The sequence below is a fragment of the Oenanthe melanoleuca genome, chromosome 4 (assembly GCF_029582105.1).
Source record: "Oenanthe melanoleuca isolate GR-GAL-2019-014 chromosome 4, OMel1.0, whole genome shotgun sequence".
Taxonomy (NCBI): domain Eukaryota; kingdom Metazoa; phylum Chordata; class Aves; order Passeriformes; family Muscicapidae; genus Oenanthe; species Oenanthe melanoleuca.
Window position 1 is genome coordinate 9,929,052 of NC_079337.1, and position 22,714 is coordinate 9,951,765.

At 39.7% G+C, this 22,714-nt stretch overlaps 1 protein-coding gene across 2 annotated transcripts in view; it reads right to left on the bottom strand.

The window, feature by feature from the left end:
- TBC1D9 (TBC1 domain family member 9) overlaps positions 1 to 22,310 on the bottom strand; it is a 42,229-nt gene extending 19,919 nt beyond the window's left edge. Inside the window, exons 1-6 of one of the 2 annotated variants that reach the window (XM_056489361.1) lie at positions 21,973 to 22,310; positions 9,367 to 9,477; positions 4,767 to 4,885; positions 2,887 to 3,115; positions 1,638 to 1,899; positions 360 to 567 (exon numbers count right to left, since the gene is read on the bottom strand). In XM_056489361.1, the coding sequence (XP_056345336.1) occupies positions 360 to 567; positions 1,638 to 1,899; positions 2,887 to 3,115; positions 4,767 to 4,885; positions 9,367 to 9,477; positions 21,973 to 22,099 (1,056 nt within the window). In that variant the 5' untranslated portion in view covers positions 22,100 to 22,310. The remainder of the gene's footprint in view (positions 1 to 359; positions 568 to 1,637; positions 1,900 to 2,886; positions 3,116 to 4,766; positions 4,886 to 9,366; positions 9,478 to 21,972) is intronic. The other variant, XM_056489362.1, reaches the window with a different exon arrangement.
- Positions 22,311 to 22,714: the final 404 nt, after the last annotated feature.

Below are 22,714 nucleotides of genomic sequence, written 5' to 3' on the forward strand. Positions count from 1 at the left end.
CCTGTGAGTCACAAAAATTGTAAAATTGGGCTGTAAATCAGAATGCAAATTATGAGAGAGGAAGAACTCCCAAGGGTCATGAAAACTGATGGGAAAAACTCTCTGTGAACTTTAGTAGCAGAAACTGTGAACTAAGATACACACTCATTAAATATTACTTAGAGCACATCAGAATGGCATGCTCACAAGAGATTAAAAGGATGAAAAGAGGCTTTTCTCCAAAAACAATCAACAAAAACAAAAAATAAATAAGAGTGAAAATCCCCCACCAAAATAGAAAAATTCAAATCTAGGCTGAAATATCTAATAAGATATTGCTTTATTACTTGCCCTATAAATTTAAAAATACAAATATTTACCTCTCGAAGAGGGATAATAAGGCTGCACAAGTTCTCTTCTTTGCTAGTAAAGCAAATGTAGTTTGTAGAAACAAACATCTGACCCAAAATATGCATTTTGTTGAATGGAGTCCAAAGAGTACAGTCTGTGTGTCCATCCAATTTCTCATCCTTGGGAAGCCGGAACAATGCGCGGTATCTCTCGCTCTTAGCTCTGGCATCAAGATCCCTAAAAAAGCCCACAGAAAGATTTCCTTGGTTTAGGGAATATATAATATATTTTAAGATGTATTTTATGCAAATCATTGCAAGTTACCTGCAACATGTAACTCAGCTAAGCAAGGAGAGTACAGTAAAAAGTGGGAACTAATTTGCATAGAGTGGAGATATAGTCTTCACTTTTAGAAGGTTCTAAAACTACATGAAAAAAAAAAAGTCTGCCATGAATGACTCAGACATTCATCCTCATTTCTCAGAGGAAAGACTGAGTGAGCTTTTCATATTCTGAGAACATACACAGTGAATCCATTTTTTGCTAATAGTAATAAAAAATCTTTCTTTGAGGCTTATGTATTAACATTATGGAACCCTTAAGGTTAAGAGTTTATTAAAAATTTCCAGACTTAGTCTTGATAATGCATTCAGTGCAAAACACTAAACAGGAAGGACAAACAGAAGTGATATAATGCATGTCAGATGTCACTAAGTAATGAGATTTATAAACAAGCACTGGCCATAATTCTGTATGGTACACTAACATGAACAAAATATAAAGAAAAAATGAAAAAGAAACTGACAAGCTGAAGTTTGATATAACAGAAGAAATATTTTCTAGATAACTTTTCATCCTTTAAAATTTTATGTCAATTTTTCTCATTGCTGTTACCTAAACTACATTCTGGATAGAATTAATAATCTAAAGTAATTTTTCAATTCCAGTTATAAGACCAAGTGTGAATATTAATCGCTTCATTATCTTCCCCTACTGACATAAAATGGCCAACAGATACCAAAATGCAGTCAGTGTCAGGAGATACATTAAAGAACTTCTGATCAAATGAGCATTTGGCTCTAGAAAGTTTCTTTTTGCAACATGTTCATATTCAAGTGTTTTCCATTTCCTATTTTAACAAGATATTAAATAACATTTAAATAATTATTCACATTGAACCACTGCTGGAATCAATCATCCCTTTTGGAGTAACAGCAAATGGGCACAACATTAGAAAATTTTTGGGCAAAATCCTGCAAGTAAAAGGACTGAGGAGGAACAAATTAGTAAGAGGCAGTGCTACCTACCGTTTTAGAGCAGATACTTTTTTGGGGGATTTCTTTTTCAGTTTGGGTAATGACCTGTCTTGTTCAAATCCTTCATTGTCCAACAGCTGTCGCATAGCTATATTGGCAAGCTGTTCCATTAGTTTAAATGTCTCACTGATATTAAGGAATACTGAGAAGAAATGTTCACTTGACCTTGTGCTCACTTTGATCATATCAGGGAAGAGCAATGTAGCATTCTTCTCCAGCTGAGTGATATCAACCCAACGGATAACTAACTTTGCTGCACAGGAGCAAACAAAAAAAAAAAAAAGATTCAGTACAAAAATGAGCATATTCAGGAGCTTTTAGCTTCCTCTTCCTATAAAATGCATTCAGCTGACTTTTTCTTGCATCTTGAAAAGTTGGGAGCACAGCATAAATAGACCAGGTTTGTATAATCAAACCACTATTACCTGACAAAAAGCAGATAAAAGAGTTTAAATATCATTTACTTTATTTACAGAACACCACCCAAGCATTACAAAGCTAGGTGAGCTAGCATGACTCATCATTGTCACTGCACTTGCACAGACTCTGATGTCCTCTTTTCCTATGGAAGCAAAGTAACACAGCCTAAGCACATCAGACAAGCTTGTGTTATTTTTACACAGTAAAAAGTTTCAAATATTACAGCCATAACACAACCTTAGCTTTTCCCCCAACACCAATATAGGTGGGGTCCTTAAAGCAGGAGCTAAAAATCCCAGGACTGATCCACTGCTCAAAACCAAATACTGCAGAATTTTTCACTTCCAACGTGCTTTGAATTAACTCCCTGTAGAACAGACTGTTTGCACCCACACTATGCAGTTCTATACTCTGGGTCTCCTCTGAAACCTTTCTGATGTTCTGGTGTTGTACAAATGTAGATGTGTCATTTAAGGTTGCAAAGCCTGCCAGAGCAGTATTTGAGGATTGTGTAAGAGCAGAAGAGAAAGACTGGAGTGATCTCGTCCCTGTTCCATTTTGGGCATAGCTCCCGAGGTGAACCATGTCCCCAGACAATGGCAAGTACTGTTTTACAGAGAGCTACTTTGAGAAAGACCAAACAAACAAGGGAACAAGCACACAGCTAAGCACTGTGACAAATCAGGGAATTGCTCCCTGCTTCTCTTTTGCTCAGCAGTGTCTTTGTACCCTCAGTGATCAGAACATGAAAAGTAACAAGCTACAGAAGATTTCCTAAGCATTTTTAGATGCACAAATTATCATTTCACTGGAAACTTACCTTCCCTGCCCATGAGGAAAGAGTAAAAGCAAAGGTGATTAATGCTGAGATACACCCAGCCCTGACGGGGAACCTTCCCCTTCCAGTAACTGCAGGAGTAGTAGTTCACTAATTTCTCTTCTTCTGGCATCCCAAACAGCTTGTGAAATTTCACTATGGCTTCCTTGAATTTTTCTGTGTCGTCATCCTCCTTGATGCCATTGATTTTGTTGTACTCAGCAATGATGCCCTGGTAGGGAATGAAAAAAGGACACATCCTGTTAGTGGCCATGGGCTACCAGATATCCTAATTCCCAATGTTGTCCAGGCCACAGGCCACAATAGTTATTGCAATGTCAAGGAAGTCTTTCACTGAGCTCCAACTGTTCTGCTCACTCTTTGGCTTACGTAGTTATTTGCTTTATTCTGATGAATAAAGGTTTGACCTTACCCCCTACCATGCCTATGTCAAAAGCAACCAAACTTGCCAGTACCTTGTTTCAAATTAACCAGCCTAACTCAAATACTCTTAACAGCCCTGTGAAGTCCCCATGATCTGTATGTAGTATTTTCTTCTTCCTTCCTGGGGAGACATACATAGGATTTCACACAACATTTTTCTTAAGGGAAGGAAAAAAATAAAAGGGAGAAAATGAACTGTTGTTCTTTAGGAAAAATTTTAAATTACTTCTATGATCCCTCTTATTGGACCTTGAGCATAGAAGAAGAGCAAAAGGGGGGGTGGGGGAAGAAGAAAAAAAAAGAAATCTTTATTCAGATTAACTAATAGGATGGGCAAAAAAAACCCCACTTTCAGATGACCTTAATGAAATTTGAAGAGGCAACAGTAAAAAGATGTTTTTTGATATTTTTAAAGATTATTGTTTCTTCTGTTCTATACTGAAGCTCTGTTTTATTTGCTTATTTCCCCAATCTTCTTTACAATCATCTCCATTGTCTTTAATATCAAAGTTATAAAATTTTTCTCTTTTTTGTGGCTTTTTGCCTTCAACTTGCTCCATATTTACATGAAGAGCAGAGAATAAGACAGAGAACCATCATTCACATTTAGTATTCATCCAACTCTAAGAAGTAACATTTCTTCAAGGATTATATTTCAAAACACAGATGTCTTCACATATAAGGTATTTCCATGACCATCTACAGCACTTGCACCTGATTCACTGGGAAAACACAAGCAAGTGTGGGATTTGTAAGAGAGCTGATTTACTACATGAAACATTAAAAGAGGAATGAGACAAAGCCAATACTCTGAACACACACCAGTAAAGAGAGTAATTTTGCTTACAATCTTTGAACATTTATTTTTATTTATTTTTAGATAATTCTTAGCACAAAAAAGTACTTTTTGCTAGCATAGCTATTATGTGTCCTATAAAGAGAAAAAGAAATTTTGAGAAAACCAACACTCCCACTTCCCACGAAAAAAACAAATCAATGAACCAGCAACCCTTAACACCTATATGAAGTGCAAATGCCAGTACTACAGGATTTAACTGTGCAGAAGAGGGGGAGGAGACAGTATGAGTACATTAAAAAGAAATTTAAATTAAGCCTTGCAATGGAAAAACAGTTACACAGACAACTGTCAAAGTTTAAGACAGTCAACAGTGCAATTAATTTTAGAACTTACAATGCCTTAAGCCCTGCCTATATATTTATATGGGATTTAAAAAAAAAAAATCACACTGCTGTAAGCTACATGCACTATTCCAGTTTCCCTGATTTTTATACACATGTTGCTACTTAGCATCTGGTATTCCTTCAAAAAGGCAGAGCAGCCTGGGGACTACCAGCTCCAATTTGTTTCAAATTCACATCAGTTTTCCTTCCACAGTCATATTTATCATTAACAACATTTGCAGTAATTAATACACTACCTGTATTTTTCCTCTGACAAATGTATTTATGTCATTCTCATTTTCAAAGATTGAAAGAGTTTGCAACAAATTCTGTTCCAGCCATTCCCAGTGTTCAGTGATTTCCTTCCTTGAGCAACCTATATAAAAAACCCAAACAAACCAAAAGTCACAAAATAAATAATTCACCATTGTCAATGTCCCTTTAATCATAAACAAAAAACTCTAAGAAAAGTTGCCAGTAAGTCAAAATGCAATATTTCACTAGATGTTGTCCTTCTGGAAATTCCAAAATTTACTCCCATTGTATTTAATTTAACAGCTCCAATGAAGGCAACAGAATGCAGCATTCTGTGCAGCTTCCAAGGGAATGTCACAATTCTGGTTGTAGTACAGATACACAAATCATGTTGCAGAACAGCCCACATATGTAATCAATATTTCAGAACCACAAATGATCACCACTGCTGCTTCTCCTTAAAACTACTGGATGCAACCAGACCTTTCTAGAACTCTGGAGGTCTGAACACTATTTCTTGTTGGCTTTAGGACTGCTGTAAAAAGCAATGATGAAATGCATGAGCTATGTATAAAAAACTAAACTCATGAGAAAAATTGCTTAGCTTGTAAGAGCAGTGACAAGCAGTGCAGACACACTACCATGATGAACTATTTCTTAAAGCTGTCTCTTTCTGGTTTGTGGTTCATCAATTATCTCTCATCACTTCTTCTGAAACTGCTTTGGCTGATTATTCTCAACCAGTAACAATACATCTCTCTTTTTTCCCCACTGCTTTTTGTCTCCATTATCTCACTATTTCCTCTCCCAGTCTCCCCTGAGCAGATCACTCAATCAGCCCAAAACCTACACCCCAATTCTCAATAATTCATCATCACAGCCTAGGTCTTTCTCTTTGCTTTGTTCACTCAGGATTAAAATACACATTTACTGCAAAGTTTTAAATTACAGGTTATTTTATCTCTGGAAAGTCTTGGCTTATCTTAGCATATGAAAAGTATTCACCATTTTCCCATTATTGGCCTCTTAGGTAAATCAGGCAGGAACTCTCAGGAAGGGGAAGAAACCAAATTTAACAGTTAAAACACTGCACTTCAACTTACAGAGCCCTCAAGACTGGCAAGAAATAAGAATGAAAATAGCTACAACACAGCAACTTGTATGAAAATGCATATAATTACCATTACCACAAAAACCCTACAGCAGTCCTATACCTGAAAAACACACAAAGCCACTGTAAGAATGACTGATTTTACAGGTGAAGAAGGATTTAAAAAAGTAGTTCATTTACAAAAACTTAGATATAGCACTATTTTTGCCTTACACTGAGCTCCAGCAGATTGAGAGGGACACTGGCAGGGCTACTACAATATTGAAAGGCTGAATGTATTTCTCAATTTGCATTCCTAGACCATCAATTGTTCTTGAAAAGTAACTAAATAATTCTCCTACATCATTCAATAGACAGAACTCTAAGCTATGACACCTTTAACCCAACACAGCACTGGAGAAAGGGCTGTTAACAGGACTTCTCCCCAGAGCTGTAAGGCTTGAGATTCACCAGCCAGAATTCTCATATGCCCTAGGATCAGTAGAGTTAACATCCAAGAAAATTGACATCCAAATCTGTCTAAATAGCCATTTTATAGCAGACAAACTGCCCTGGTTACTTTCACCCTCAAAATACTCTTGTACTGAGCAAGACCAAATGTCATAAATCATCAAACAATGGCATTTCTTCGAGTCACTCTGTATAGCTACTTACTGAAGATGGAGATTATTTCTTTATTGAAGGCAGAGAAAAAGACAAATTTCTGTAAAAATAGGAGATTACAAGTACCAAATAACCAGCAGTCTACCCTCAGAGAACAGGGAGGGAAAATGCAGGACAAATCAGAGTTGCATAGCTAAATGCAGCCAAAGCCCTTAGAAACCTGTATAATTTTAACAGCCCTTGATCAGTTCAGAAGGAATTGCTTTAGCTGCAAATTCATAAAATAACCACAGCACAGAGCCTTAGGGAACACTGGGCTGCTCAGCTTCAAGGTTGCACAGATAAATTATTTGCTCTCTAAAATTTTACCTACCTTCAAGATCCACACTATTCCCCTCAAGTGATAAGAGTAAACTAATGCAGTCTTTTAGTTTAACCAAAACAACTGAGCCATCAACCAGGTATTAGGAGACTAAAAACTCAAAAAACACTCCACAAAATGGAATCACAGATATATAGATTAACTACATTAGCAATTTCAATTAGGGCTAAGATTAATAATTGAAGAGCATGATCATTAATACTACCTTGAATATAGACAGAGTACTGTACTTCTACATAAAATCCACAATATATATCTCAGAAGAAAAACAAAATTCTCACAGTTCAGCAGCACCATAAATTTCTACATGTATGGTACATTTATTTATTCTGGGGTCTTAACTCATAACTCTGCCTTCCATTTCATACCCCTGCATGTCTTGAGGACACACTGTAGGTATAAAATTACAGTCATTATCTATAGGTTCATGCAAAAAAATCTGAAGAGAAGTCCCATGCACTATTTTCAAAGTGTCAAAAATAATTTCTGAATACATGCACAGTATAAGGGTGTTTGAAGAAACACTATCTTGTTGGGAGCTTTGTGATACACTATTTTCTTTGAAAGAGAGTCTGCAAATAGGAAGAAAACTTGTGTCCTCAGCTGCCCCCTTCAAGTTTATGGGATGGATGTGTTTTCTAATAGCTGTGCACTGACATCTGGATGAAAATAAATAAACATACAGACAAGTACTTTCACTGTTCTTTCTCTTCTGAGATGCATGGAAAGCTGACATGAATTACTTATGGTCACAGCAGAGTAGATGATAGTAAAAAGCACACACTTAAATGCAGATTTGGGAACAACCGTCACAATACTGACAACTTTGTTAATATCTGGTTTTAGTATTAGCTATCACTAAAGAAAAAATATGTTATATGAATTTTAAAATCTTCAGAGGGCTGGTATAAACAGGTGTAGAGCAGGAAAAGGTTGTTTGAACTGATGCCCTTCTTTCAGGTTTGATACTATAAAAAATAGGAAGAAATACTTGTGCTAATAAGACCTACCAGCAAAACTTCCTGTTAGATTCAGAAGGAGGCACAGCTTTGATATCACTTTTGCCAGACACAGAAATCATATGCTTCTAAGAACAGAGCCTGGTTTGAATTAAAATTATTAGATCTATAGCAAACTTTTGTCTGTTCTTCCTTCTCTTCCCTTCCCAAAGGGTGTCTGTCTGGAGGAAAAGTCATCCAAATAATCTAAATGTCAAATTTCATTGGGAGAATGGGCACTAATGAAGTGGAACAGATAGTTGAAAAGAAGCCTATAGCATCATTAACCAGTATTTCTGAATGTCAGGCAACAGTGGGGGTGCTGGAGGTTACCAGGCCATTAAAGAGATGACAGGCATGCACTTCTCATTTGTTCTCTCTCCTCAATTCTCTTCCAAATTAACGAGTTTTGGCTGTTGCCAAGAACTTTGCTGCCAGTGAAACTTTTGAGCTGGAGAAGCTGCACTGAAAAGTTTCCATTTGCTAAGACTGAAAAGCAATACTATCAAACCAATGATCTGATCTGACAAGCTTGGCCAATCAAAGCTAAACGACCTGGATCTTCTGCATTTAACTACAGACACTACCTTCAGAGACAGCAGACAAAACCAGAGACTACTCCATTCTGTTTTATGCTACTTGCAATAGGTACCTGATCAGAGAAATAAGCATTTAGTACAGGATCTGATACATGCAAAAATCCTATTTAATGTACAAAAATATCAACTCAATTGTTTTCACTACTATAACAACAAAAGGAACAGCCTTTCTGCTAGATTTGTCCAAGCTGGAGCATTAAAGACCAAAACTCTTAAAAGTTGTTGCATCCATGTAAGAACATACACTTCTGTAGTTAACTTTAACCTAGCTACCATCTTGCTGAACTCTAAGTACATCATATTTAGAAAGACCACACACTGTCTGAAATAAACAACCAGGAGGCAGGGCAGCCCTGGGATCTAGATGGTATTTATCCTGGAGGAGACAGGAAATGTCTCACTGTTTGCTATTCAGTATTCACATGAGTGCTTGGGCTGCAGTTTCTTCCTGGTTACCATTGCAAGGGATGCCAGGTGCCTTGTCTGGGTAACTGGGGTGCTGTAATCCAGGTACTCACACCATCCTCTTTAGAGACATCCCATCACTCAGGAATGGAGTGAGCCCTGGGCATGGAGAAAAAGAGCAGGAAGAAGGAATGGGTACTGCTGCTCTGGGAACACCTTTGGGAGAAGAAAAGTGGGAAAAACAAATGTTTTGTCCCTGCTCCATGGCCATTTCTGGTTTCATTCAGACATTGTGCATAACACCCCCCCCCCCCATGCTGGCATTTAAGGTCTGACTATCAGAAACTCTGGTGCCACTGAATTTTAGCATGACAGCAGGTTTTCATCCTGACCCATTTATTTGTCCTGAGATGACTGTGCTCAGCAGGAAGGATGCTCTCATTTATGTTATGTGACACAGTATCCAGGAAGAATAAAAATCCACATGTCTGTATTTGTCCTTACCACAGGCAATGGTCCAGTAGACCAAGGAGTCTGGTGCTTGGTAGAGGATTCGATATGGTGCCACTCTGGCACTGGAGTCCAACACAACATCAAGAGTACCCACAAGGAGACCTATGGAAGAAGAAATTCTGATCAACACAGTGATGGAAAATTCAAGATCCCACAGGAGAGGGCTCTGCAGCCCCATTCCATTTCACCCTCCACAGCAAAATGCAGATCTACATATTCATCATCATGCTTGTTGTCTCATGCTGTAAAGAGGAAGAGTGATTTAACAGGGAAACATCTTCAGCTTAAAGAAGACTTCAACTCTTTAATGCATATCAATGCCAGCATAAAGACAGGCAAATCAAAGCAAAGCAGAAGGTAGCTGTGTTATAAAATCATGTTTAAAGGTTATCTAGTTCTTCCCTGTGCTTCATATACTGCTGAAGCCAGGAGCAGCAGAAAATCCTCCTCCAACACCACCAAGAAATCCCAGACAGCACACCCTATAAGGATTCAAAACTTGAATGTCAGCTAGGTAAAACTAAAGACTTCCAGCAAAAATAATTGTGCTACTTAATAGTCTGATTATTTAGGGTAGGAAGGATCAAAATGCCTTAAGAGTCAAGCTGTTTTTCAGATAAAAGGATACTGAGGAAACACAAAGCCATACTGTTTTCCAGAAGTAGCTTTGAAAATTCTTTGCAACTGAGAGAGCCACCAACAGTTGCACACCAAAAGCTATCAGTAATTCCTAACCATACTTCCACAAATTCTATATCCTTTTTTTATAATAAACTACAGATAAAACAAAACTGTCTGCAAGGGCCTATTTCTTTTTAAACTTTGTAAAAGTTTTCCCCCTTTTCATCTCCACAAAGAATTTTTATCTCTCCCCACAGAGATGTCAGATTTGCATTTTCATGTTGAAGTTCTCAGTAAGTTGTTGCAATTGTTTGAAAAAAAATGAAATATATAAACAGCAAACGGATGAACTTTCAGAGCTTTTTTTTGGTGAAAGTATTTATTAGGGTAGAAATTAGGGGTTTTTTTAACAGCTGAAATAAACCACATGCACCAAAAACATTTGAAAACTCTCCTGCTAAAAGTTCTCCTTTCAAGTCTCATGTGTTCATCTTTTATGTCATAATTTTATTAGTTCCTCATTTTACTCTGCCATAACTGGTATACATAATTCTGCTTCCCTTGCTGTTCCTTTTTCAGACTTGTGCTGTGCATCATAAAGATATAAAAGCAGTACCCTTTTCCCATCTCAGTAGATCCCTCAAATCTGAACTGAAACTGATACTAAGAAACACCCCACCTATCAGTGATTTTTTAATTTCCCCATTCTCTTCCTTTTATTTGTATTTTGTTTTATACAGATCATCTCAGGTCAGATCAACTGTAATCTCTTTCTGTTAAATTAATAACATGCACCACTTCTTAGTCCAAGAATTCTGCAACACATGAGAAACAAGTCTGGGCACAACATTAAGCCATTAGTAAGGTGTGCTACAAAGTTATCTGACAACCATAGGATACAAAGATGAAATATGAATGTAAAATATCCCCATGTACATTAGCCTCACTAGCTTTAGTTGCCCCTCATCTCTCACACATTTTGATTACTGGCTGTACAATGAGAAGCTGCCTCTGAACAATTCTCCACCAGCCCTTCTAGACACACCCTGATTAACCCTGGTTAAAATGTACCTTGAATTTTTTTCTCTCATCTGAGCTTCACAAGTGCTGTAAGCCCCTGGCCCAGAAAGCACATGTCACTTAACCAAGGGCAAAATCCTAAAACATGTAAAGCTGCCAGTACTGCTCAACTGGAGTGGGGAGCAAGCCAGACATTACACTCTGTTCATCATCTGGGCTGGCTGCAAATACAGCAGGAATCTTTTCTTTGTGCTTTTCAGCTTCACATGACTACTGACAGTAATAAATATGCAATAGGTATGATGTAATATCTAAATAAAGTTGTACTCTGGCCAAATGCAATCGTCTCGGAGATACAGAAACACTGTTCATTCCCTGTATTCTTTACAAAATATGCTTGTTTCTTTCCTCCTGCTCCATTCCCAAATTCATTGGCACATGGGTGATCCTGACAAACAATTCTGCCCCTAGTTCTTGGAGTGCTGTAAAAACTGGGATATGCAGGTAAGATCAGGAAGTCAGAACAAACCTACTGACTTGTACAGCAAAATCAAGTTCAAAGGATATTCCCATCCTTCTTCCTGGTATGGGTATATGGTAGACAGGAGAGGAACATCCCCCTGTACCACCAAACATTGTAAGACAGAGCAATGCATTTAAGAAATGTGGCAAGCACTATGAAAAAAAAAGCCAACAAAAGCGAGAAGCCAGCAGTGACTGAAACAATAGATGGGAGGCAGGAAAGGAAAATAAAACTTTCCAATGGTGCAGTAAGTAGGAGCTGGTCAGGGGCTTTTCAGTAAAAAGTTTGAAAAAATAATCATGTAGTGAGGTTAAAGAAAGAAAACTGACAGAATTCCAAATCATCACATGGAAATTTACATCTGAGCTTACCAAGATAACTGCCACTGACAGTTTATCAGTAACATTTTACTTGTATCATGCAATAGCTGTTTTGACAGATGATACATGTGATATCAAAAAAAAGTGTGTGTTTTTATAACCTGAAAACTCGTGCAATTGTGCAGCTGAGCCTGCTTGCTCTCCTTCATGAACTGTTCCTTTTTGTGTTGTTAGGCCAGTAATGGTTGTTTTGGGTTTGGGTACTTGTTGTTTCGTTGGGTTTTTTTGCAATGCAGACATGTGATGCAACCAGAATGAAACCACATCAGCTCATACTGATAATCTGTTTGAAGATTTTCTACATGAAGTAGAAATGAAAATTTAAAAAAAATATATTAAGAGAATTTTAATACTGTTCATTAGTTCATTAATTCTTCATGTAGCAAGTACCTTTTCAGACATGATTAAGTAACTGAGTTTCTATAGAAACAGAACAGGCAGCAAAGAATCATATTCCTTAGATTAGACTGGCCCTTGGGCAAGAGCCAGTGAATTACCCAGGCATCAAATCACATGACTATACCAACTGCAAATTGTTTCCCATTATTTCATCAGGTTTCCGACTGCATAATGAAATAAGGGGAAAAATTTCCAATGTAAGAACACTAAACCTGCAAGCCCTTGTTGAAACAAGAGTTTTTCCACGAGAGAAGGTTTAAAGCACATGGTATAATTCATAGGATTAGCATCTGGCTAGCTGCCCAATCCTGAAGGCACTCAAGCATGAGTAACCATTTATGTACAAACAGTTCCATCACACACATGTGCCAAATTTCTAAAGCAACCATACCCATACATGGGGCAGGAGGGGAAAAGGGAGGGATAATGCCTTTTTTAAAAGGTATTTCCTCTTTTGCAAACTTGAATTCTAAAGCGAAGGTCCAGAAGATTGATCAGTATTCTCTTTCTTTTCTGTAAAACACAGGCATTAGCAGAGGAAAAATAATGATATGTAATATCTGGAACCAGGGAATACAAAGCCACAATTGGCTGAGAGCCTGGGCAATTGCTCTTGCATCTTGTTACTGGAAGGACATACAATGCACTAGAGGGAATTACTGGAAAAGGTGTTCAGTTACCCGATGCACTTTGTGCTGAAGGAAGAAATCACACTACATTTTACTTATCTGACCACATTCAGGGCTGGCTCACATTTAGTCACAAGCTGGAGGGGGAGCCTATAACTCTTGCAGAAAGTACAGATTAGTAGTTTTTATTAATTAATTTATTTATTATGTGCTCTACTTGTATCCTTATAACAGCAACCAATTTTCAGCCTGTTTTTTTGCTAGAAGGGATTATGACCACATGAAGCCTGACCTCCTCCATAACACAGACCCCCTTCACAAATTATTCCTATCTCACCAAAGGGTATTTTTCAGAAAGGTAGGTCATCCTGGTTGGAAAACTAAGCCAATAGCTTTAGCCAGTTGAGATTCTTCCAAGCACCACTGCAGTCCTTGCTCCTTGGAGACCATTATTCCAGATGGCTTACAGTCCAGGCTGATTACAAACTGCCCACAAACAGCAATGAAATCAAGCCATGACCTGTAGAACCAGCCTGGTACATTTTCAGCACACCTCAGAGTACACAGACTCGAACACCTGTCCTAAGCCACAATATCTGTGACTATTTGGATATCCATGGCACAGATTTTCACTGCAGGAATATTTCTCTCTTTCTTTTCTTTATCTTTCATAATAATTTGGAAGTGTCTTTGTAAAAGTGTCTTTGTGTTTTTAAAGGAAAAGCAAGTTTATGCACTGTACACATTAACAAACTCTTTATTAGCAAAGAATTTTCTTATGACACTAACCCTCTTCCACAAAAAGCCATGTTCTCATTTAAAAACACAAAGACTGAGTAGTCTTTATCACCCTTCTACAGTCCCCCTCACAGCAGTATTATTTGAGAGCTTTTGTGTTTCACCTGCTCAAAGTAAATTGGATTACATATTCAAGAGTGTTGATCTGGATTATCTATTACCTCTAGTGCACCTTATTAAAACACTGAAAAGCCAATGAATTGTAATAAATAATGACACTTCAAAGCTTAAGAATCACCAGCAGCCATGGCTTTGTTGCACAGCAAGCACCAAAAAGCTGGGGATGGAATCAGACAGTGATGCTTCCCAGTCATCTCTAGCCTCAGAGCAGAGGTGCTTTCAGCACACAGCAGGGACCTGTGACACATCCATTGCTCAGTGACACAGGCAGCTTGTGTCACACCTTGCCTGGAGCTGAAGGAGGCCACCCTGCAGTGCCACTGACTGCTGTGCCCTCCCTTCCCCCAGTTTGCCAGAGTGCAAACATATGTTACTCACATGGCTCCTGGGAGAAAAGCCCTGCCCTGTCTCATCCTCCTTCCAGGCTGACATGAATCCATACCTCAAAATACCTTTTATTAAAAGGTTTTTATCTCAAAATGTCTGAACAAAGAACACACATGTTTTTAGCACACAGAGTAAATACAAAATAACACCTTGCAAAGGAGCTACAGGTCAGACTGTGACTCCTGGAGTCAAGCCCATGAGCTACCACTCAGTCTCATGGATGTCAGCAGCCTGTTTGTGTAGCTCAACACAAGAACCAGGAAAACCTGGAAAACGTGTCACAAGCAAGAGCTTTTCAAAACAGGCACTGTGACATTCCAACACTGAATCAAAACCATACTTCTTAAAAAGTCCTCAGTATTTAAAGCACATTGATGACTCCTCTTTCCACTGAAGTAAGATGGACACATAATGAGCTCTGATCATAAACCTGCAACACCCACAGCATCTATTTAGATTGCAGATGTCAGCCGATTTTCAAGAAAGCTTCAATCAATAGGGTTGATTTAAGTCATATTTACACCCTGAGCATTCAGTTTTATATTGATTTGATGGACAATGAATAAATTCTTCCTAAAGTTTAAGTGTTGCTTCCTGAGCTATAAAAACAATAACTCCTAACAACACATAGCATACAGCACAAGGTATTGTTTTTCACAGTCAAGAGAATGAATCCTTACTCCTCCATTCTTTCTCAAGGCAGTTTATGTGATTAGCTCTCTCTCATTTGTTATTACAGGATGAGATCATCCCAATGCTTGTCTGTCAAAACTCAACCTAGAGCAACAAACAGAACTCCATGGGTAATACTACAGACAAATCCTTTTAAAAGGGAGGGTCAATTCTCCTTGATTTAATTTCACAGGAAAGCCTATACAAATTGGAAATATTACACACCTCACAAAAATAATTGAGTGTTAAACTTCCAATAATACCCACAATAATTTTGTGGCAATAATACCCACAAAAATAAGAATATAACCTCTTCATTATGAATACTGCCCTTAAAACTTTATGAAGGGCTACACTTTTAAAATAGGTGTTCATTCACATAAATGAAGGTAAAATGACCTCTAAAAACTTAATTCCTAACTGTCTTCCCATGTGGCTTATATGGGCATCTAATGTGGTATCAAGAAAACCAAATTCTTCCTCTGAGCTTACAACAAGTAATATCCTTTAACTAAGAAATTATTAATCATATCTATTCTTTAATATATTTCTTAAATAGTTAAGAATTTAGGATTTGTTAAGTTTTCCTCCATGTTTGCCCTTGCTGCTCTCTTGTCCTACCAACACATTTCTACAGATTTGTTCAGCCACCCTTTCATTTGGGGTTTTCAAACATATTCAGTGAAACTGATTTTGAGGAAGAATTGCCACTCTACTGACATTTACTAAGAAAAGCAGCAAAACCAGCACTTACTTTCTCTGTCTTCAGGTTGATGAATACAAGTGAGAGAATGAAAAACTAACCACCAGTATTTAAAGAAAAAGCTTGGGGAGGGCCAATCTGGCTTGATTACCAAGGGATAAAACAGCAATAAGCAATAAAGCTTTCATCCTCCCTTCAAGTTTAACAATTGTGATTGAATCAGATTATCTTCCAAATATGTTAATTTAAAAGGGATTATCTGTACTTGTTAAGGTGTCCAAACAACTCATGACCATCCCTGTAAAAAATCTGTACCTTAACTTGAGCCTAAATCTGGTTGGGTTTAGACTTTCAGCTTTTACAATTTTTTGTATCTTCTAAGCTGAAGCTCATAGAGAGATGAGCACTGACAGGACATGCCACAGTTAAAAGTATGTGAAGGCATACAACACAGAGAAAACTGATATTTAGACAAAATCCCAAACAACTTATCTCACACTACTGAAAAAAAATATACTACATATCAATCACACCAGACTATATGAAATTATGGAGAAACAGTGAGAAAAATGTGATGAAGTTATCAAATGCCTTCTAGGTGTGATAGAAACAATTATCCTAAGATTGTAAAAAACACTTAGGAAATGCATAAACAAGAATCACAGATGAAAACAGCAGAGAAGTCACTGAATTTCACTCACAACTAACTATTTTTAAGTATCCCATTCTGTCAGAGTAGGCATAAACAAATTTGATAGATTTCATCCAACAGGAAATTTTAGACCTGTATCTGCACCAACATAAGATTCAGATATAACATGTAGGATGAAAGAACAAATCAAGTAAGTATGAGCAAATCAAGAAAAAAAAAACACCAACAAAACCAGAAAAAAACCCCTCCAAACCTAAGAAAAATTGCTGTTAACTGATTCTAGTAAATGAAATTGCTTGAGGACTGAAGTGGGCACTGCAAACTCAGCTTGAATTCAGAAGGATTCATCCTGAAGCATGGTGAAATATAAACTAAATCTGAAAGGAAGCATTAGCTTCAGAAAAAGAGAATTTTAAATTCTCACAGTTCTGACTGAATACCTGCAGATAGATCAGATTTCAATAAGCTGTCAGAGGAGGAACTTTACCAGGGAAATGAACAATGCTGAAAAGAAGATCTCAATAACTCTGGCTGATAAAATACTGGAAAAAGCAAAGGGGAAGAACAAGACAGACTATAAGGAAAGAACACTAAAAAAACATCCAAAACACTAAAAATGTACTAACTGAAACCAAGATTGCTGCTGTGGTAGAAATTCAAACACCCCCATCTAGAAACTTCAGGAAACAAGAGAGGAGAGAAGGCAAAGCTACACCCAGCAACATCTCAGGCACTGAGTCTCTAGAGCCAAGAGTGCCCTGCTGCAAGAGCTGGAGATGGAGAGAAGCATCAGACAGGAAGTGAGGAACTGGGAAAAGCATCTGGGAATTCAACAGAAAGACTGAGTCAGTCTGGGGAATCAAACACCAATCAGCCCTGGACATCTGCATGTTCCTTGAAGTGGAAATGCACTGGTGTGGAGAAGTAAACACACCCACAGCAGATCCTGAGGAGCAGCTCAGAGTATCAGAGTAGATTTGGTGTACTGACACATGAAAGCAGAGCAGAGGAGACCAGCTTCCACCCTGGGTGCCAAAACAATCACGGAAAGCTGATGGACAGACAGGCTGCCCACTCCTATCCATTCTGCTAACTGCATCCATTTTGATAAACACTGTATTTGAAGTATCTGAAACCACACTCTTTCTACTCAAGTCTGACATGCAAAATCCCAACTACTTGAGTCAACAAGGCCAGAAAGTGTCAAGTTTGTTAAAACATGGACCACACTTTGTTCAGGCAGATGATCAACTGGCTCTTAAGCATAAACAGGTTTTCAAGTAATCTCCTCCTCAACTGTCTGAACTGAGAGGCTGTGAGCAAGACAGAATCTTAGCTCCAAAGGTGAAATACTAATACTAATACTGTTGTCCAGCAAGGCTGCAGGAAAGCCTTTCAAGTTAGAACACTGTCACAGTATTAAAAATTATATTAGATCTGACATTGATATTTCACATCAGCCAGCTGAGCTCAGAACCTCTCCTTTTTGCCTTTCCAATGTGGAAATAAAATGACAACTCCTTCTGTAAAAATATCTGGGGAGAAGTAGTATTTCATCAGATCCTTTTTTCACCAGAAGTCAGCAAATTTCCATCTGCTCTCTTCTGCTTAAACATTTGAATCATTCTTGGCAACATCACACGGACTTACAACTCCTACTGCATCTCTCACCCAGGCACTGTCCCAGATGTAAGTACATATACCCTAATTACAAAATAATTCACTTCTAAAACCAGTTCTTGCTAAGAACAACTTATTTCCCTTGGGATTCAAAGATCTCACAATAGCATTTAAACAAAGTCACTTAGAATTTCATCTCTACTTCACACACACACAAATGTACACAGGCAAAAGGAGCACAGCTAACTGTCCCACAGCCTCAGTTTCTGTTCCTGTAAGCTCCAAGTGAATACATTGCTCTGCCATCCATTAGCAGGATTATCAATTCCTTACTATAATGTCTTGAAGCAGAAGAGTTTGACAAACATTATCACAGTATAGCAGGAAGCAGTTAAGAGATTTTTAAACCTATTTGTTGCATCTGAATGGAAGATACACTTAATAGCATTGTTGTTTTGAATTTTATGACATATTCAAGATCTTTACACCCATAAAAGTAATGCTATCTCACAGGACACAGTACCCAAATGATGGTAGAGATTCAGGTTCATGTTCTGTCCAAATACCTCCGCTACAGCTGATGCAGGCTGCTGTGTAAATAAATACACCACATTCCTCTGGAGAAGGAATTATTTCATACAGGCAAAATTACCAAGCTTCCCAGGGAAGCAATAAGAATTTGAGGAAAGAAAAATACTTTTTTCCCTGTTGGTGAACAAAAGGAATATGAAACATCTGACCAAGGGTCACACAGAAGTGAAATATGGGCATGGCATTATGTGCAAGGAATGAAACAATTTAATTACAGAGAAAGCTTATCAACCATCAAATACTTTTAAAGCAAAAAAGCACATTTTTTGGTCTTGTCCTGGAAGATTAATGCAGTGATGCAAGATAATGTGAGTTTGCAGAACAGCTATGAAAATCCAATTTAAAATCCCATTCACAGTCTTTCCTATTTTCTTCTTGTTAAAAAGGAAAATAAAACCCAAACAACCCTTCAATTAAGGCATGCTTTCAAAGCAAAGTCCCACTGATGTGACTAGTAATGACATTGACACAATAATTTTAACTAGTCCAGACCCCAATTCAGTATTAAAATGGATCCACACTGTTTATTAGAAAAGCTGTACCTCTGAAGTAAACTATACTACATCTAATAGACCTAATGCACCTTGTTAGCAGAGATTACTTCTGTGGATTTGCTAATTAGCATTGCCCTAACACATTAAAAGATCATCATCATTCTCCTAACTTGTTACAATACAATAGAGCAGAAAACGTCTCCAATGTCCAAACAAGAATTTAAATTAGAGTTTCTCCATTCAACTGCTACATAAACCAAGGCCAAGAGGACAGAAGCAGTGTAGAAAGGGTGGATTTTTCACCCCTTCCCCCAAAGTGACTGATACTCCTTTCCCTGCAAAGTACATAAAGCCAACAAGCAGCATGAGACATGCCAAAAGGAGTTTGCCATGAGCACAGAGGCAGAGAAGGGCATTACATTTAACCCTGATCAGTTTGCTGATGACAGCTTCACAGCAAACCCAGACTGGAGGGCAGTGCCAGAGAATCAATGCTTCTCCTTGTCCAGCCACTGCTTAAGTTACATGGTGAAGCCATCCAATGCCATCATACCCACAGCCTCATCAACTTGAAAGTCAATTCTCATTCCACAACTCAAGACAAATGACTTCAAGAATCAATAATGAGAGAGTATAAGTCAGCAAAAGTTGGATCACAAAAAAGAAAAAGGACAGCTGTGTTTACATCCTCTCTTGCAAATGTGAATTGAGATCATCCCCAGCACAGTTTAAAATATTGTACACAATATTTCTAGTCAATTTCAAGGACACAGACATGTAAGTTGGTTTCCCACAGAGTAACCAGGCCAAATTTCATACCATATTAATGGGTGACTAACTTCTTAGATTATATCTGAGCAAATTTCAGCATTATGTCACTACAGAAAGGGTAATTAAGGAGAAAAAAAACCCCAACCCACCACACCACAAGTTCTTTTTTTCCCTGTTTACTTTTGACCAGGTAACCTCCACCTTTGTCACAAGACCAGTATCATCTAGAGAACTTCCAAAGGGTCATCCTAGATGTTATGACTACTACAAATTATGTATCCTGTTCACCATGCCAGAAGATTTATTCTTTAACTCAGGATCAGCTAGATCCCTCAATATGTTGCTTTTAACCAATCTTTCCTACCTACAGCAATCCATTGGCTTTCTCCACCTTTCTTGTCCTTCAACTGCCAGACCACAGCTGTTAGAAGAACCAGCAGAAAATTCCAGTATTTCCATAAAAAAAAAAAAAAAAAAATAAACCCAAGTTCCACTTTTTACTGTGCCTGCCTCATTGGGAGTGGCTTGGAGACTACACCCATCACTCACCCTTCCTCTCCCACCTTTTGCTGACCACTGTGTCATAAACCCTTGCCATTTTAGCACATGGTCTGATAAGTTCCCACACATTCCTTTAAATACTGCCAACTCGAATAAATTAGTTAGTTACAGGGCTTTGATTAGTTCTGGTTTTGGCAACATACTGAAGAAAGCTACAACTTTTTACCAGCCCTGTTCTGTACAAACAAACACACCCCCTAGAAACTGACTTGTTGCTACTACCTCAATGCCACAGCAGCTGCAATTCCAGGCAAAGCAATTCCAGTAAGAGCCACATGAAAAGCACACTTCAAAACACGTGGAGAATTTCACCTTCTAAATAATACTCACTATACAGATTTCATTCACATACTAAAATAATGGAAACACAGCACAAATATTTAAATTCCAAAAGGCAGGGGGTTAACACAAAAACAAAGAACTATTTCTCTATTCTGAACTTCTACCAAATGCTGCAGGCTTATCTGGCCTCCACAAAAAGAAGGAGTGCACATTTTATGAATCCTGCTTCCATTCAAGGACAAAATCCTCCAGAAGTGTTTTCTCCATCTGTAAAGTGGTATCACCAATCAGACTATTGCAAGAAGGCTTAGGTATGCATGCAAACAGGTTGAAGAACAGAACCCTAAACTCTCAACTTGTTTTCCCAATAGCTGAGAAATGGCTGGAAAATTGATGGCTATCTCAAACCACCTCTAATCCAAAGATAACAAAGCCAGAAAGGGAGAAGAATGACTTGTCAGACCTTGAGAGGCCAGGGGGTAATCCATGAAAGGAGAGACTGAGAAGAATTTGTCAGTAAGCAGAGCAGGGGTGAACTTTTGAGGCAAAACACGTTTTTTATCAATTTGTCAATCGTGTCCACACTTCAAAAGATTATTTAAAACATTGAGAAATCGACAGCCAATGTGGCATGGCTGCTGGTCACTTCCCGCACAAGAATGAGGTAGTTTATCAACACACAACACTGACTGAAGATCTCAGCAGTCTACATGAAAACACACTTCACAGCAGTGCCTCAGTTAAGATTATGAACTGTTTACAAGTCCATAGAGCACTGAAGGGCTGAAGAAACACTCAATCTCACAGTAAACACATACAGGACCCTGAACCAAACACAGATGCAGCCCATATGCCTATTTTGCTTTAGCTTAATTGTCATGGAAGTGCGTAAAGAAGAAAGCACAGGCTTCAGGAGAACGAGCTGGATTGTTCTGTACCAATTCAAGAAGCACCAGCGGGAACACTACCGGGCTCTGTATCGCCTATAAATAATCTCATATAAATACACACACACTGCCTAAGAAAGGGTGGAAAACCTCGACGAATGTATATGTACAGTATTATTAAGACCTGGATGAGTGTCTCAATGATGAGAATGACCCAAACCTCTCCAAAAGCGTCTCCAGCTGCCAGGCGGAAACAAAGCATTCGGGGAACACGCTTCACAAGGACACACGGAGAAGCCGAAACGAATCGTAAACCTCCGAATTACAACACTGTCCGGTTTTATTTAGGAACGCGCGCTGAAGAATTTTCAGCAAGCGAATCCTGCGGGCAGCGGGGGCAGGTCACAGCCCGGCGCTGCGGTGTAAACCCGCGTGGGAATCGCGCATCCCGGGAGCGATCCCAGGGGAGCCCGAGGGCCGCCCTTACCTGCCAGCCCCCCGCCGCCGCCATCGCCGCCGTGCCCCTTCCTCCTCTGCAGGATGAAGTAGGGGTTGGCCCGCTCCGTCACCCACAGCGCGTTGGCCAGCAGCACCTCCTCGGGGTTCACCCACATGCTCCCGGCGCGGACGGCGGGCCGAGGGCAGCCTCACCATGCCCGCAAGGCGCGGCCCCGCGGGCTCCGGCGGAGCGGAGGCAGCGGCCGCATGGCCCCCGCCGCCTCACCCGCGCTCCGCCGGGCGCCCGGCGGCGGCTGCTGCGGCCCGGGGCGGCGGCGGCGGCTCCCGCCGCAGCGGTGACATCAACGCGGCCCTGCCCGGCCCGGCCCCTGCGCGCCGCCGCCCGCACAAAGCCCGCGCCGCGCCCGCGCCGTGCGCGCCGCCGAGCGCTCCGCCCGCCCCGCGGGGAGCGCGCCCGAGCGCGGCCACGGGCACGGGCACGGGCACGGGCACGCGCCCGGCAGCGCCCCGCGGGGACACTGCGGGTACGGAGCGCGGGAGCGCGCGGGTACCGGGGTGCGCGGGCGGGACCGAGCCGGCAATGCGCGCCGCGCCCCGGAGAGACAAAGGTGTCCTGGGCTCCTCCAGAGCGCCGCGGGATGCAGGGGAGGGACGGGATGCTGCCCCTCTGCATCCAGGGCACCGCGGGATGCAGGGGAGGGAGGGGATGCTGCCCCTCTGCGCCCAGGGCACCGAGGGATGCAGGGGAGGGAGGGGATGCTGCCCCTCTG